The 17306-nt window shown below is 43.8% G+C and overlaps 1 protein-coding gene across 10 annotated transcripts in view; it reads left to right on the top strand.

Moving 5' to 3' along the window:
* The window catches only part of LOC134339507 (nuclear factor 1 X-type-like), a 423369-nt gene that overhangs the window by 367888 nt on the left and 38175 nt on the right, over window positions 1-17306 (top strand). For 8 of the 10 annotated variants that reach the window (XM_063036098.1, XM_063036099.1, XM_063036092.1 and 5 more), the window contains one exon: window positions 12721-12868. The exons of the other annotated variants lie outside the window; for them this stretch is intronic. In XM_063036098.1, the coding sequence (XP_062892168.1) occupies window positions 12721-12868 (148 nt within the window). The remainder of the gene's footprint in view (window positions 1-12720; window positions 12869-17306) is intronic. 10 annotated transcript variants of the gene reach the window in all.

Below are 17306 nucleotides of genomic sequence, written 5' to 3'. Positions count from 1 at the left end.
CACACTCATTCACACAGGTTTTAATGAAGTCAGTAACAACTGCAGCACACTCAAGCAACACACACAAAATGCTGGTGGAGCGCAGCAGGCCAGGCAGCATCTATAGGAAGAAGTACAGTCAATGTTTTGGGTCCAGACCCTTCATCGGGACTAATGGAAAAAAGAGATAGTAAGAGATTTGAAAGTGGGAGGGGGAGGGGGAGACCCAAAATGATAAGAGAAGACAGGAGGGGAAGGGATGAAGCCAAGAGCTGGGAAGTTGATTGGCAAAAGGGATACAAGGCTGGAGAAGGGGGAGTATCATAGGACGGAAGGCCTTGGAAGAAAGAAAGGGGGAGGGGAGCACCAGAGGAAGCCGGAGAACAGGCAAGGAGTTATTGTGAGAGGGAAAGAGAGAAAATAATTAAATAAATAAATAAATTAGGGATAGGGTAAAAAGGAAGGAGCAAACTCATCCAGGTTCGAAGATGAATTCTTGCACTCAGTCCAGTCCACCGATTCAAAGCAGTCCTGTAGTTGCTTCTGTGCTTCCCTTGTCCAAACCTTCTTGGTCCTCACAACTGGTGCTGCAGTCTTCAGTCTCTGCCTATACTCAGGGAGTAGAAATACAGCCAGGTGATCAGACTTCCCAAAGTGAGGGCGTGGAATAGCATGGTAGGCATTTTTGATGGTGGTGTAGCAATGGTCCAGTGTGTTGTTTTCTCTGGTATTGCAAGTGATCTGTTGGTGGTAATTGCTTAGTGATTTTTTTCAGACTGGCCTGATTAAAATCCCCCAAAACGATGGTGAAGGTGTTAGGATGCACTGTTTTGTGCTTGCTGATCCCATTGCTCAAATCATCTAAAGCCTGATTGACATTGGCTTGAAGTGGAATGTATACTGCTACCAAAATGACCGCAGAGAACTGGTAAAAATCTGAATCTAATCTAAAAATAAATAAAAAGTGCAAAGAACAATTAATGAGAAAGATGGTGATGATATGACTCAGATGCAGATTAGTTTATTGTTATATACATCAGGGTAAAGCGATATTCCTTGCTTGTGTGAATTTCTCAGAGTAAACAATATATCAGTGCAATAATAAATACAATGGTGAGCACAAAATAAATAGAATAGCACAAAGATTGTAGCGCAACTTAAAGTCGTGAAGTGACAAGAATGGAATAACTGGAAAAGTTGGAGCTGAGAGTCGGAGAACTTGGCAGCTCAATCGGAAGGATTGAGAGAGAGATGACGCGTTCAAAAGTCTGACAGCAGAGGGGAAGAAGCTGTTCTTGAGTCTCGTCGTGCGGCCTTTCAAGCTCCTGCATCTTCTCCCAGCAGGTAGAAGACAGAAAAAGGAATCAAAGTTCAAAGTTAGTTTTATTATCAAAGTCGTATATGTCACCAAATACTACACTGAGATTCATTTTCTTGCAGGTATTCACAGTAGAACAAAGAAGTGCAACAGAATCCATGAAAAACTACACACAGGCAAAAACTGATAGATTGTGAAAATACAAAAGGAACAAACAAACAAATAAACAAATAAATAAATAAATAAATAAATAATAAATAAATTAAAAAAAAACTGAGAACATGAGTTGTAGGGTCTTGAAAGTGAGTCCAAAGGCTGGGTTCAATAATCACCTTTGTGGTGAGTGAAGATGTCCACGCTGGTTCAGCAGCCTGATGGCTGCAGGCTATTAACTGTTCCTGAACCCGGTGGGGTGGGACCTAAACTCCTGTACCTCCTTCCTGAAGGCAGCAATGAGAAGAGATCACGGCTTTGTGGGTGGACTTCCCCAATGGACGCTGCTTTCTTGTGGCAGCGCACTTTCTAGATGTGCTCAGTGGTAGGGAGGACTTTGCCTGTGAATGGACAGGGGGCAGGCACCCTCTCAGACCTTCTGAAGCAATACACCTTGCAGATGGATAGAAAGAGGTGACTAGGAGAAAGTTCAAGTGGATGGGAGGAATGGGGGAGAATGTGTTGTATAATTGAAGAGAGAAAAGATAGTCTGGGCCAGTCAATCAGAATAAAGTTTATTGTCACAAACATATGTCATGCGATTTGTTGTTTTGTGGCAGCAGAACAGTGTAATACATAAAATGTACTATAAATTACAGAAAAAAAGTATAAAAAATCTAATGAGTAGTGAAAAAAAGATCAAAAGTAGTGAAGTAGTATTCATGGGTTCACTGACTGTGCATAAATCTGATGGTGGAGGAGAAGAAGCTGTTACTAAAACATTGAGTGTGTGTCTTTGGGCTCTTGTTCCTCTTCTCTGATGGTAATAGTGGATGGAGGGGATCCTGCATGATAGATGCCATCTTTTTGAGGCTTCGATGGTGGAGAGGCTAGTACCCATGATGCAGCTGGCTGAGTTTATAATCCTCTGCAACTTTTTTCGATCCTGCGCAGTGGTCCCTCCATGCCAGGTCATGTTGCAACCAGTTAGAATGCTCTCCATGGCACCTGTGTAGAAACTTACTGGACTCTATGATGACATACTTGCCTCCAAAAACTCGGTGACACTTTCTGACATAAGATTGACAAAAGACCTGGAAATATTTGGAAGGCTTTAGAGGTGGTGCAGAGGAGGTTCAGCAGGTTGATTTCCGAGATGAAGGGAGATTGAGTCACCTGGGAAAACATTATAGAATTCAGAAGAATGAGAGGGGATCTTACAGAAACATATAAAACTCGGAAAGGGATAGGTAAGACAGAGGCAGGAAATTTATTTCCATTGGTAGGCAAGACTTGAACTAGGGGACATTGTCTCAAGATTTTGGGAAGCAGATTTAGGATGGAGATGAGGGGGAACTGCTTTTCCCAGAGAGTTTTGTGGCATTTTCAGCCTATTGAAGCAGTAGAGGTCGCATCATTAAATATATTTAAGACACATTTAGGTAGGTTTTTGCACAGTAGGGGTTTAAATTTTATGGGGAAATGCAGGTAGGTGGAGTTGAATCCACAGACAGATCAACCACGAACTTATTGAATGGTGGAGCAGAGTCAGTGGGCCAGATGGCTTACTCCTGCTCCTAATTCTTATGAAAGTGGAACTAAGGACTTTACAGCATAATCTGAGGTTCCTGGACAGTGCCGGTGGTGGGGCGGATGATGGTGTCTGGTGGTGGGAGAGATGTGAGTAATTTCTGTAGCCGGATACTTGCATTTCAATAAGTTCTCATTTCAGTTAAAATAGAGTAAAACCCCCCATGTGATTGGGACCTTAGTTCCAACAATAAATTAATTAGCAAATCAGCAGACAATTAGCTCTGTTTGACAACAATGTGCCAGACCCATTATTAATAGCAAAACACCCTCTAAGAATGGCAACAGATGCAGAAGGAAATGTCTCCCGCTTAACAGGCAGATTTCTGAGGCACTGCACTTTGCTGAGAATTTTTTACAAACTTCAGATCAAAATTGTTAATTATTATTGTGTGTGCCCTATAATTATCTATTCAGCAGTGAAACATAATCAAGAATTAACGGTTTACAGAAAATATAACTAACAATAAACACAAGCGTTTAGGAGCCCCAGTTAAGAGGCATCAAGTGGTTTACTGGAGATGATTGCGTTCTCTTCGCTTAGTGATGTGACTCTCACCCACATGGTTGTTTCCTAACTTGGTTTGACCCTGTTCAGTCTCTGCATTGCTCAAAGTACAACTCGTACCTGAGCAGGGAGATCTCAGCTCTGAGCGCATTGGAGAATAAATGGGATTTACAACTGGCTTTCCTACAGGAATGGTGGGAGTTATTGACCAGTGATTCCCGACCTGATTCCTGATGACAACCTCATATCAGGAAAGTGCCCGGCTCAAAATGGGCCACTGGCATTTCTTATTGGATAGTACCTCTACAGCGATAGACCATTCAGCACTTCAGACTTTGTACTGGCCAGACTTTTCTATAACCTTGCAAGCACCAAGTTAATTTTTAAGAAGACACCACTAAGTTTGCTTTCACGTCACTTTCAAGCAATGCAATCCAGATCATGCCACACTGAACAAAAACAAAGCATCTCTTTATTTCCTCATTGGCTGTCTTGCCAATAATCTTAGATATTTGGCTACTGACTCTCTCATAGTAGAGACAGTTCCCTCACAAAATGTTCAGATTATACAGCATTTTTACTGTTATAATCTACAATATTCACCTTATAATTTTGCCCTAAACCCAGCTGAAGGATAAAAAGCATAACCACAATGACATGTTTACATAGGTGATTTCCATTGTAAATGAGAGATTAGAATTTATATTGTAAATAATGAAAATACATGTGCAATGTTTAAAGAAAGTGACTGGTTTATTGTCAACATGGCCCAGACCAATCATCCTCTGAACTTTAATCTCTCTTTACCATCACCTTGAGGTCGTATGTCAGAATCAGTGTGACGTCAATGCACTTGCTTGCGATGAGTTACTGACTTCTGTGGTGTGGGAGGAGCTAAGGTCCTGCAGACAGGAAGGCAAGCCTTTCCTGAGTCATAACCTTGCCCACTTTGATTTAAATCTGGAGTTTGACACATGATCTCCTCCATGGACTCTGTCTAGACTTCTGACTGTCTCAGTAAAGCAGACAGCATAATCAAAGACTCTGGACTTTCTCTCCTCTCTCCTCTCCCACTGGAAGAAGATACAAAAGCCTGAAAGCCCATGCTCTTGAATTGAATTGAAATGACTTTTTTACTTACATCCTTCACATACATGAGGAGTAAAAATCTTCACGTTACGTCTCCATCTAAATGAGCAATGTGCAATCATAGTAGTTTATAATTTATAATAAATAGAACAGTCAATGTAACATAGAATACACTCAAATCAGCGTGAGTTAATCAGTCTGATGGCCTGTTGGTTCTGGCTTTAATGCTGTGATATCATTTCCCGGATGGTAGCAGCTGGAATAGATTGTGGTTGGGGTGATTCGGGTCCCCAAAGATCCTATGGGCCCTTTTTTCACACCTGTCTTTGTAAATGTCCTGAATCACAGGAAGTTCACACCTACAGATGTGCTGGGCTGTCCGCACCACTCTCTGCAGAATCCTGCAATTAAGGGAGGTACAGTCGCCATACCAGGCAGTGGTGCAGCCAGTTAGGATGCTCTCAGTTGTGCCCCTGTAGAAAGTCTTTAGGATTTGGGGGCCCACATCAAACTTCCTCAACCATCTGAGGTGAAAGAGGCACTGTTGTGCCTTTTTTTACCACAAAGTTGGTGTGTACAGATCATGTGAAGTCCTCGGTGATGTGGATGCTGGGGAACTTAAAGCTGTTTACCCTCTCATCCCCAGATCCATTGATGTCAATAGGGGTTAGCCCGTCTCCATGCCTCCTGTAATCCACAACCAGCTCCTTTGGTTTTGCGACTTTGAGGGAGAGGTTGTTTTCTTGACACCACTGTGTCAGAGAGATGACTACTTCCATGTAGGCTATCTTGTTATTGTTTGAGATGAGGCCAATCAATGTAGTGTCGCTGGCAAATTTAATTAGCAGATTAGAGCTGTGGGTGGCAACACAGTCATGGGTATACAGGGAGTAAAGGAGGGGACTTTTTGTACAATGACGTGGACTCTCGGCCTCGCAGCCTACCTTGTTGTGATCTCGCACTTTGTCATTTACCTGCACTGCACTTCTTTGGTAGCTTCTACATTGTCATAGTTTTGCCTTATTCCCGCTTAATGCTTTGTGTAATGATCCTGCAAAACAAGTTTTACATTGTATCTTGGTACATGTGACAATAATAAACCAATCCTAATACCAATCTAATGTGGCCAAAACCGAGTGAGAGGTGGAGGTCTGGAGTACCTCAAAGATCTCCGCTGGAAACTCCCAACCCTGCTCTAATACACTCCAGTCGTCTATAAATGGTTCAGCCATCTAATGATTCATAACACTCCCGTTATTGCAAACCCCAAAATAAAAGCAGGTAGAGAAATCCCTCATCTGAACTGCATCCAGCTGGCACCCAACCTGACACAAAGTAACTCACTGAGAGGAGCGTAGGAGATGCTGGACGGTGGGGGGGGGGGGGCGGGGGGGGTCTATTCTTACGTGGGTTTTATCAATATTGATTTATCAATATTGGTTGCAACACACGCAAAATACCGAAGGAACTCAGCAGGTCAGGCTGCATCTTTGGAGAGAAATAAACTGTTGATACTCTGTGCCAAGTCCTTTCATCGGGACTAGGAAGGAAGGAGGAAAAATCCAGGATCAGCAGGAGAGGGGAGGGAAGGAGTACAAGCTAGCTGGAGATGGGTGAGACCAGGAGAGTGGGTACATGAGTGGATGGGGGAGGAGGGGGAGGAGGGTGTTGAGGTGAGAAGCTTGGAGGAGATAGGTGGGAGAGATAAAGGGCTTGCAGCCTGAAGGCATGAACATCAATTTCTCCAATTTCTGATTATTTCTGCCCTTCTCCCTTCCCTCATTTTCCATTCCCTATTCTGGTGCCCCTCTTACCTCTTCTCTTCTCCTCACCTGCCTGTCACCTGCCTCTGGTGCTCCTGCTCCTTCCCTTTCTTCCATGGGCCATTGTCCTCTCCTATCAGATTCCCTCTTCAGTCCCTTACCTCTTCCACTCATCACCTCCCAGATTCTGGCTTCATCCCCTCCCCCACCCAACCACCTTTCCTCTCACCTACCACGGCCAGCTTTACTCCTCCCACTTGCCCCACCTTCTCAATTTGGCTTTTGCCCCCTTTCCTTCCAGTCCCGATGAAGGGTCTTGGCCCGAATCATCAATTGTTTTATTCCCCTCCATCGATGCTGCCTGACCTGCTAAGTTCCTCCAGCATTCTGTGTGTGCTGCTCTGAATTTTCTGCATCGGCAGAATCTCTTGTATTTATCAGTATTTCTTGGTGTGATTACTCACTCACTGAGTTAAGATCAAGGTGGTGGATTTTGGATAACAGATAGACTCAAGAGAAATGGAGCTGAAAGTCTGATAGAACTTTGTCCCTGATCTTCTGATGATAGCTGGCGACCAGCCCTTCATTCTGATTTCCTGTGGCTTGTAGGTTATAATTACTCATGGAGATAACAGATGGTAAAATTCACCAGCTAGTACGAAGCAGACAGGTGATAATGATGACTTGCTTTCCTCCTGATAGTCAGTATTGGATGATGTTTTGGCATTTGCTAAATGCCAGTAAATAGAAACAATTTTTATGCCTTGGAGTCAGTACGGGAAGTGGTGCTGAGGTTTGTAGGCATAAGGGACTGATTGGCCTGTTTCAAAATCCCACTTTTTACCAAAAAGAAGAAAATTACTTGTCTCATTCCAGCTCCTGGTAGAACTTTTCTGTGTCCCTCTCCCAAAACCTTGTGACCTGCCAACTCTGCCTCAAGCATGTCTATCAACTCCCCATTGATTCTTTAGCCGCTAGGAGAAATTAACAGGGGCCAATTATCCCTCCCACCTGCATGTATTTTGAATGTAATGCGCCTGGAGAAACCCTTGTGGTCACAGGAAGAACATGCAAACTCCACATGGACAGCACCCAAGGTCAGATCGAACCAGGATCCCCTGGAGCTGTAAGGTCATGCTGGTAGCCACTGTACCACCAAGCCAGCCAAGCCATGCCTGTATGCAAGAAGCTTCTCGTGACCATAAGGCAATTCCCTCTAGCTTACCCTCACTACCCCTGAGCTGCAGCATTAATTCCCAGTGTCAGAAAAGTTTTAAGTAAACCCCTCTTAAAACTTCTGGCACATTTGGCCTTACATAGGTCAAAGTATTGAGTACAGAAGTTGAGACATTATGTTGAAGACGTTGATAAGGCTTAATTTGGAGTATTGCAGCAGTTCTGGTCACCTACCTACAGGACAGATATAAATAAGATTGAAAGAGTACAGAGAAAGTTTACAAGGATTTTGCCGGGACTTGAGCTGAGTTATAAGGAAAAGTTGAACAGGTTTAGACTTTATTCCCTGGAGCATAGGAGAATGAGGGGAGACGTGATAGAGGCATGTAAAATTATGCATGGTTTAGATAGGGTAAATGCAAGCAGGCTTTTTCCATTGAGGTTGGGTGAATCTAGAACTTGGTCATAGGTTAAGGATGTTTAAGGAAAACATGAGGGGGAGGTTCTTCACTCAGAGACTGGTGAGCGATTGCTGGCAGAAGTGATGGATGCAAGTTTAATTTTAACTCTAAGAGAAGTTTGGATAAGTATGTGGATGGGAGGGCTATGGCCCAGGTTTGTGCTGATGGGACTAGGCAGAGTAATGATTCAGCACGGAGAAGATGGGCCAAAAGCCTGTACTGTGCTGTAGTTCTCTATGATTCTTTGACACTCCTTCGGATATTTATCCATGGGCTGTCGAATGGCTCTTCAGCCAAGGAGTCTCCCACAAAGTCTCACACAAGAGCTCAGAGCAGCCAAGGTGTCGCCAAAGTCTTTGCTTGATAAACACTGCAGATAAAAGCAATAAACTGCTCCCCTTTAGTCTGTGTGTCATGGCAAAAGATTAATGGAGTGCATCGAATCTCGTAAACGCACCTCTTCTGCAGAATAAAATGTGAAAAATTATAAAAAAAAATATAAGTAACCCCACTGTGACGTGGATTTATTTCCCACCCAAGCACAGGAAGTGGCTGAAACATAAACTTCCTGTCAACCGCAAGTCAGTCAGAGCAAGCAACAACACCATTCATGTCCTAGTCCACAGAGGCCAGCATTGTAACCCGTTCTCTCCCCAGCACAGAAAGATATTTTATGCCCCATCGCTCCTCTGTCTAACCCTCCATTCTGAGACACTTTCAGTTCTTCATGGTCAAAATCGTCTGTAGTTAGGTCTCCACCAACATCAAGATGTGGGGCAGCACTGTAGCATAGTGGTTAGAGTAACATAATTATAGTCGCAATGATCGGCGTTCAATTTCTGCCACTGTCTGTAAGGAGGTTGTACATACTTCGTGGACCGTGTGGGTTTCCTTGGGTTGCTCTGGTTTCCTCCTACACTCCAAAGACATATGGCTTAGGGTTAATAAGATGAGGATGAAATCATGGTAAAACTTGCAGACTGTCCCTTGCACATCCTCAGACTGTGTTGGTCATTGACACAAACAATGATGTTTTGAGGTACATGTGAGAAATAAAGCTAATGTCCTTTAATATCTTTAATATTGCAATTAAGCAATATTGGATGGTTTGTGATATCCTTCACAAAGTTTGACACTGACAAAGATCACGAGTACTCACCAGATGAGGGTAGCATGGTAGTGGAGTGGTTAGTGTAATCCTTCATGGTGTCAGCAGGTCAGTGAGCATCTACGGGAAAGGGTAAACTGTTGACATTTTGGGCCGAGACTCTTCATCAGAACTGGAAAGAAAGATGAGAAGTCAGAGCAAGAAGGTGGGGGGAGGGGAGGTAGAGATACAAGGTGGTAGGTGCTAGGTGAAGCTGGGAGGGGAAGGGTGAAATAAAGTGCTGGAAAGTAGATTGGTGAAAGAGGTAAAGGGCTGGTAAAGTGGTAATCTGATAAGAGAGGGTGGAAGACAATGGAAGAAAAGGAAGGGGGAGGAGGACCAGAGAGAGGAGATGGGCAGGTAAGGAGATAATGTGAGAGAGAGAACTAGGATTGGAGGAGTGGTGAAGGGGGAGGCAATTACCAGAAGTTCAAGAAATCGATGTTCATGCCATCAGGTTGGAGGTTACCCAGACGGAGTGTACGGTGTTGCTCCTTCACCCTGAGTGTGGCATCATCGAAGGAGTAGGGCAGTGTGTGTTAATTGGTTACGTTGCTTGTTGGGCCAGAAGGGCCTGTGTCTGTGCTGTACTTCTGAATGAATGAAAAGAATAAAGTGAATGTTGCCAGCAGGTGCTGATGTGTGAACACAGCGTCACAACCCGTCAGACACACTCCTGCAGCTGTGTTACATTGGAGCACGTGGGGAACCAGCAGTCTTCTTGCGCTCTGGACGTGAACTGGTGATCCTTATATTGAGGCAGTCAGATGATATCAGAAACCAGTAGCAGTCCTTAAAACACTTCTGTGGAGATACTAGATCACTATTTGCAAAATACACAAAACACTGGAGAAATACAACAGGTCAGGCAGCATCTGAAGATTAGCTTTATTTGCCACATATTACATCAAAACATACAGTGAAATGCATCCTTTGCATCAGACCAAGGAGGTGTTGGTCCGAAGATGTGCTGGGGGCAGCCCACAAGTGTCGCCAAGCTTCTGGCACCAACCTAGCATGCCCACAATTTACTGACTCTAATCCGTACATCTTTGAAAAGTGAGAGGAAACTGGAGCTCCAGAGGAAGCCCAGGCAGTCAGGGAGAATGTAGAAACTCCTTACAGACAGTGCTGGGAATTGAACTCCAATTGCCGGCACTGTAAAGTGCTATGTGCCGCCCTACATGGGTTGTCAATGGAGGGAAATAAACAATTGACATTTTGGGCCAAGACCTTTCATGTTTCCAATTACTATTTGCAATGGTTTCTTGGTGATGGGAGAGGGATGGCTTACATCACTTGTTCCCATTCCTCCTCTTGAGACTGGATGGAGCAGCCTGCAGTAATGTTAGAGCCAACCCTCGTTTCCATTGTTGGCTGTGCTGTCCACAGTTCTTGACAGCTTGTGGGGTGCGAGTCCAGACAGGAGAAGGTGGGAAGTCGCTACAATCAGAAACTCAACACACAGTGGAACTCACTTGGTAACAAAAGAGTGGGATGTTTGATCAATTACTTTTTTTTAGCTTCCTTTGGGCCCAAAGGCACCCTGCCCTTTACTGAGATTTTACCGTGTAACACAAGAGATTCTGCTGGTGCTGAAAATCTTAAGCAACACACTCAAAATGTGAAGAAACTCAGCAGGTCAGGCAGCATCTATAGAGGGGAATAAAAAGTTGATGTTTTGGGCCAACACTCTTCATAAGCACTGTCCTGTTGAAGGATCTTGGCCTGAACTGTCAATTGTTTATTCTACATTTCAATCTGAGACCCTTGGGTTTCAGTCCAAAATGTCCACTGTTTATTCTTCCATAGATGCTGGCTGACCTGCTGAGTTTCTCTGACATTTTGGATTCTCAGCAGCTGCAGAATCCCTCGTGTTTATGTTAATGTGTGAGGAGCGATTGATGGCACTGTGCCTGTGCTCACTGAATATTGAAAACCCCCTGAATATTGAAAATCCAAGACAGAGTGTACATGCAGAGGATGTTTCCAATAGTGGGAGAGTTTAGGACCAGAGAGCATAACCTCAGAATGGGAGGTGGTCCCTGTAGAAGAGAGGTATGGAAGAATTTCTTCAGATGGTCATGAATCTGTAGAATTCATTGCCACAGAGGGCTGTGGTGGCCAAGTCATTAGATATATTTAAAGGGAAGGTTGATTCGTTCTTAATTACTAAGGGCATCAAAGATTATGAAGAGAAGACAGGAGAATGGAGTTCAGGGGGAAAATAAATCATCCATGATCAAATGGTGGAGCAGACCCAGCGGCTCAAATAGTCTAATTCTGCTCCCTTATCTTATAGTCTTATGGCTAACATTAGGAACATGCAACAGAGCACTCAGATTCCAGAGGAGATATGTCGATGTATCAGGAGAAGGTCGTGCAATGTTCATCTGACTTAATGTTGCTGCTGAAGGAATGATTATCTGCTTCTGCACTCCTCTCCACAGATGCTTCCTGACCTGCTGAGTTACTCCAGCATTTTGTGTCTGTTGCTCAATATTTCCAGCACCTGCAGAATCTCTCGGGTTTATGATCTGTTTCAGTAAGAAAGTCAACGGCTCTCAGTTCAAGGGAACTTTGTTAGGCATGTTGTGTGAAGGCAGCTGGAGAGCCAACGTCTGTTGACGCCAGTGGGTGTTTTACGAGATGCTGGTATGCTTGTCCCCAATTAGTCACGGACAGAAGTTTGAACTGTAAGGGAAAATCACTATTCCTCAGAGGATGGTATCCTTCAGGATGTTGGAATATCCTCTAAAGTCCAAGGTAAAGGAATGCATTATGTTGGAGAAACACAGTAGACCAAGCAGCATCTGGACTCATAGAATGATAGAACACTGCAGCACTGAAACAGGTTGTTTGGCCTTTCTAGTCCATGTGAACTAGTCCCATCGACCTGTACCTAGACCATAGTCCTTCATATCTCTCCCATCCATGTGCGTATCCAATCAAACCCAGATCCACCACTTCCTCTGGCAGATCATTCCACACTCTCACCACCCACTCAGGTTCCCCTTGATTATTTAATATTTCACCATTAACCCATGATCTCTTGATCTAGTCTCACTCAACCTCAATGGAAAATGCCTGCTTGCATTTACCTATCGACACCTCATAATTTTGTATAAGTCTTTCAAATCCTCTCCAAGAGAATAAGCTCCTAACCTACTTAATCTTTCCTCCCTCACGACTTGGCAATGTCCTTGTAAATTTTCTCTATATTCCTTCTTTCAATCTCATTGATATCTTTCCTGTAGGTTAGACTGCATCTGTGTGGGCAAGGGGTATTGTCAATGTTTCGGGTCAAAACCCTGCACAGATAAAAATCAGGTGAAAATATCTCTCCCCCTTTCTACTAATGGGAGGAGAAAAGATTGTGTTTGGAGGTGAGGGAGGGAAGAGAGGGGTCAACACTTGAAATTGGATATCATTGGTGGAAGAGGATGGTGAGATGTGCAACTGGGCTCCCACGCCTTCTGCTTATTAAACTGTGTGTACTCGTTCTTTCTCTGCTTTTTTCTCTTCCACATTCACAGCCAAATGGCGGCAGCCAGGGCAAGGTTACGGGGTCATTTCTGCTGCCACCACCACCACCTATGGCCAGACCAGTCCCCCTACCAATGTCTGATCCAAAATCTACCAGCGCGTCCCCAGAGGGAGGAGCAACATCACCCACGTCGCCCTGTAAGTGAAGCAAGACCCTCCACTGTGCTCTGTGTGTGTGTGTGTGTGTGTGTGTGTGTGTGTGTGAGAGTGTGTGTGAGAGTGTGTGTTTACTGTGCATGTGCGTGTTTTGCTGTAATAGCATGGCCTCTCTTGCACACGTCCCATATCAGGGACACATTCCCTTCAAGCGATTCTGCAAATGCTGGAAATCCAGAGCAACACACACAAAATGCAGGAGGAACTCAGTGGGTTAGGCCGCATCTGTGGACAGTCAACGTTTCAGGCTGAGATTCTGATGAAGGGTCTCGCGTGTTACTCCTTTAGTCTTAGAGTAACACACAAGACATGGCAGGTCAGTCAGGCAGCATCAATGGAGAGGAATAAACTGTTGATGTTTTGGGCCAAGATCCTGATGAATGTTCTTCTTAAGCTTTCAGTCACACACAAATTACTGGAAGAATTAAGCAGGTCAGGCAGCATCTTTGCAGGGGAATGGACAGTTGAGCTGATGAGCGATCTCAACCCAAAACATCAGCTGTTGAGTTTCCTCCATAGACGCTGCTTGACCTGCCAAGTTCTTCCAGTGTTTTGTGTGTTGCTCCAGATTCCAGCACCTTGTGTCTGAGGACTGTAATGCCTACAGTTTAGAAAGTGAAGTGAATTGTTTGAAAAGGGTGAGATGCAGAGAAACCATGTCCATTGGTTTGAGTGTTTATAACTAGGGCTAAAGTCTAGATGCTCAGAACCAGTCAGTTCAGAAGCTACAAAAGATTTCTACATGCAGAGTATAAAACCCGAAAATGCTAGAAACACTCAGCTGGTCAGGCAGCATCTGTGGGGAAATGAACAGTTGTTCAGGTAAAATACCCTTCTTCAGAAATAGCAAAGGCTCGGCAACCCGTAACAGCAAATCTGTTTCTCTCTCCACAGGTGCTGACTGACACATTGAATGTTTCCCAGTATTTTCCATTTTATCTCAGTTTTCCGGCATCTGCAGTTATTTTGATTATCCTTTATATTTTAGGAAAGTGACTGCTTGGAAGAGTCTTCTATAAATTGTAGTTGAACGAGGCAAATTTATATTTATTTTTAAATACTGACAGGCCTGGACAGAGTGGATATGGTGAGAATGTTTCCAAAGGTGAGAGAGTCTAGGACAGCCAGAGATGTTTACAGCTCCCTTATTTATTTATTTAGAGATACAGCATGGACAGGGCATTCCGGCCAAATGAGCCCCACTATCCAACAACCCACCTAATTGTAGGACAATCTGCAATGAACAATTAACCTATTAACAAGTATGTTTTTGGGCTGTGGGAGGAAATCGGAGCACCCAGAGGAAACACACAAAGTCACAAGGAGAATGTACAAACTCCCTAGAGGCAGTACTGGAATTGAACTCTGAACTCTGAGCTGCCAGAGCTGTAATAGCATTGTGCTAACCACCATGCTACCATGGTGCCCGTGATTCATTGGGTTAAAGTGGGCAAATGCCAAGAGAGATGATTCATTTCTTTTAAAGATGTCCCATTTCCACGATTTTCTTTAGTATCTTTCCACCTTAACACATTAGATTGTTCTTGGTCCAGCCCGCGCTCTCATTTGCCACCCTCTCATTCTTTTCCCCAATATAAAGATTAGCTTTATTTCTCACATGTACATCAAAACATACAATGAAATGTGTTGTTTGAGTCAATGACCAACACAGTTTGAGGATGTGCTGGGGTCAGCCAGCAAGTGTGGCCGCGTTTCCAGTGCCAATATACCGCAGCGTGTCACCAGTTCGCTAACCCTAACCTGTACATCTTTGAAATGTGAAAGGAAGCTGGAGTGCATGGGGGAAGCCCAAGTGCTCACAGGAAGAATGTACAAAGTCCTTACAGACAGCGGTAGGAACTGAACTGATGCGCTCACCAGTACAACACCGTGCTGCCCTTTCCGTACCTTGCTTCTGCATCTGTACGATGAGGCAGACATGGACTCTGGAGGCAACTGGCTCTCAAGAGGTGGGATGCAGAAGGTCCCAGCATCTACCGAGTTTAAGCTTAGGTTGAAGTTAGACTGTAAGACATACGAACAGAATTAGGCCTCTCACCCATCGAGTCTGCCCCTCCATTCCATCATGGCCGGGATTTATTATCTCTCTCAACCACATTTTCCTGCTTTCCTCTGTAAACTTTGATGTACTGAATAAACAAGAACCTATCGATCTTCACATCAAATATACTGAATGAACTGACCTCCACAGTCGTTCGTGGAAATGAATTCCAAAGATCCATTGCACTCTGGCTCAAGAAATCCCTCCTCATCACTATTCTAAATGGACAACCCTCTATTCTGAAGCTGTGCCCTCTGGTCATACACTCACCCACTATAGGAAACATCTTCTCCACATCTACTCTATCTAGACCTTTCAAAATTCAATAGGTTTCAATGAGATGCCCCCTCATTCTTCTAAACTCCAGTGAGTACAGTCTCAGAGCCATCAAACTTTCCTCATACATTAATTATTTCATTCCCGGAGTGATTCTTGTGAACATCCTCTGGACTTCCTCTAATGCTGGCATATTACTTCTTAGATAAGGGCCCAAAACTGCTCACAGTACTCCAAGTTCGGTCTAACCAATGCCTCATAAATTATCAGCATTGCATCCTTGCTCTTATATTTTAATCCTCTCAAAATGACCGCTAACATTGCATTTGCCTTCCTTACCGCCAACTCAATCTGCAAGCTAACCTTTAAGGAATCCTGCAGAAGGATTCACAATTCCCATTGTACCTTTGGGTTTTGAGTTTTCTCCCCACTTAGAAAATTGTCTACACTTATATTCCTTCTACCATATGTTGCCTATATGATATTCCTTCTGCCTCTTTTTTGCCTATTCTCCCAATCTGTCTAAGTCCTTCTGCAGACTCCTTACTCCCTTAATACTACCTGCTCCTCCACCTAGCTGTATAATCTGCAAACATGGTCACAAAGCCATCAATTCCATCATCCAATTCGTTGACATATAACGTGAAAAGGATCCATCCCAATACCAACCCCTGCGGAACACCACTAGTTGCTGGCAGCCAACCAGAATAGGCCCCCTTTATTCACACCCTTTGCCTCCTGCCAGTCAACTAATCTTGTGTCCATTCTGGTACCCTTCCTGTAATACATGGGCTGTTGTCTTGTTAAGCAGTCTCATGTGTGGCACCTTGTCATAGGCTTTCTGAAAATCCAAATATTCTACATCTACCGATTCTCCTTTGTCTAATTCTGTCTGTTATTTCCTCAAAGAATTCCAAAAGATTTATCAGACAAGATTTCCCCTTAAGGAAACCATTGCTAACTTTAGTCTACTTTACCATGTGCCTCCAAATACCCTGAAATCTCATCCTTAATAACAGACTCCAACATCTTCCCAACCACTGAAGTTAGGCTAATTGGGCTATAGTTTCTTTTCTACAACCCAATCCAGAACTGCTGTTACCCCACCACCCTCTCCCCGCCGCCCACTCCCGTGGTCTCAGCCACAAGCTGTTCCTAAAAGCCCATCATGCACATAGGCATTCTGCAAACTCCCTCTCTTGGGATCCAGCACCAACCATATTTTCCAATCTACCTGCATTTGAAATTCCCCATTACTGCCATAATATTCTGCTTATTACAGGACTTTTCTATTTGCCGCTGCCTGCTGTAATTTATAACCCACTTCCTGGCTACTGTTTGGGGTTTACTGTCATCCAACCGTATACATGTATACCTAAAAACAAAACGACATTGTGCCAAGGTGCACAACACAGTACATATAACTCACACACAACCTGTAAAATAATATTACCACAAATAAATTAATAAGTAATAAAACATAGTCCAGAAGGTTGATATTCGGCATCAGGTGCATTTACGACACAAGTTAAAAAGTAAACAGTGTAATGCTACTGGTGCCTCTTAAGTGATGAGACCTGAATGGTGGCAGGGAGTTCAGCAGTCTTATGCCGTGGGGGAAGAATTAGTCTACCATTCTAACAGTTATTGTCCTAATGCTATACTACCTCCTGCCTGATAGTATGGGGTCAAAGAGTCTGTGGGATGGATGAGATGGAACATTAACAATGTTAAGGGCCCTGACCCAAAAAATTGCTGATGGTTTGAAAGCTGCTGTGCTAATTTTAAACATTCCTAATGATCAGAGACAGTACAAAAGGATTTAAGTGTTTTATTTTTGCTTCCATACTTCCTCTGTCAACCATCGCAGATATGAAGAGAGTGACCAGGTGTGAAGTACATGTCCTATCCCCTCTGCTCCTCTGTTCTGGGAGGAATTCCTCTGTATCTTTCTTACTTTTTGAAAATATGTCTTCTGGACTGGAAAGCATGAGGATAGATCGAGCAAGCTAGGGATTTTCTCTTTGATGTGAAGGAAGATAAGAGATGACTTGATCGAGGAGTACAAGATGATAAGAGGCA

This window comes from Mobula hypostoma, chromosome 29 (genome assembly GCF_963921235.1).
Source record: "Mobula hypostoma chromosome 29, sMobHyp1.1, whole genome shotgun sequence".
Taxonomy (NCBI): domain Eukaryota; kingdom Metazoa; phylum Chordata; class Chondrichthyes; order Myliobatiformes; family Myliobatidae; genus Mobula; species Mobula hypostoma.
The sequence above is the reverse complement of the archived record's forward strand: the minus strand, read 5'-3'. Positions and strand labels throughout refer to the sequence as shown.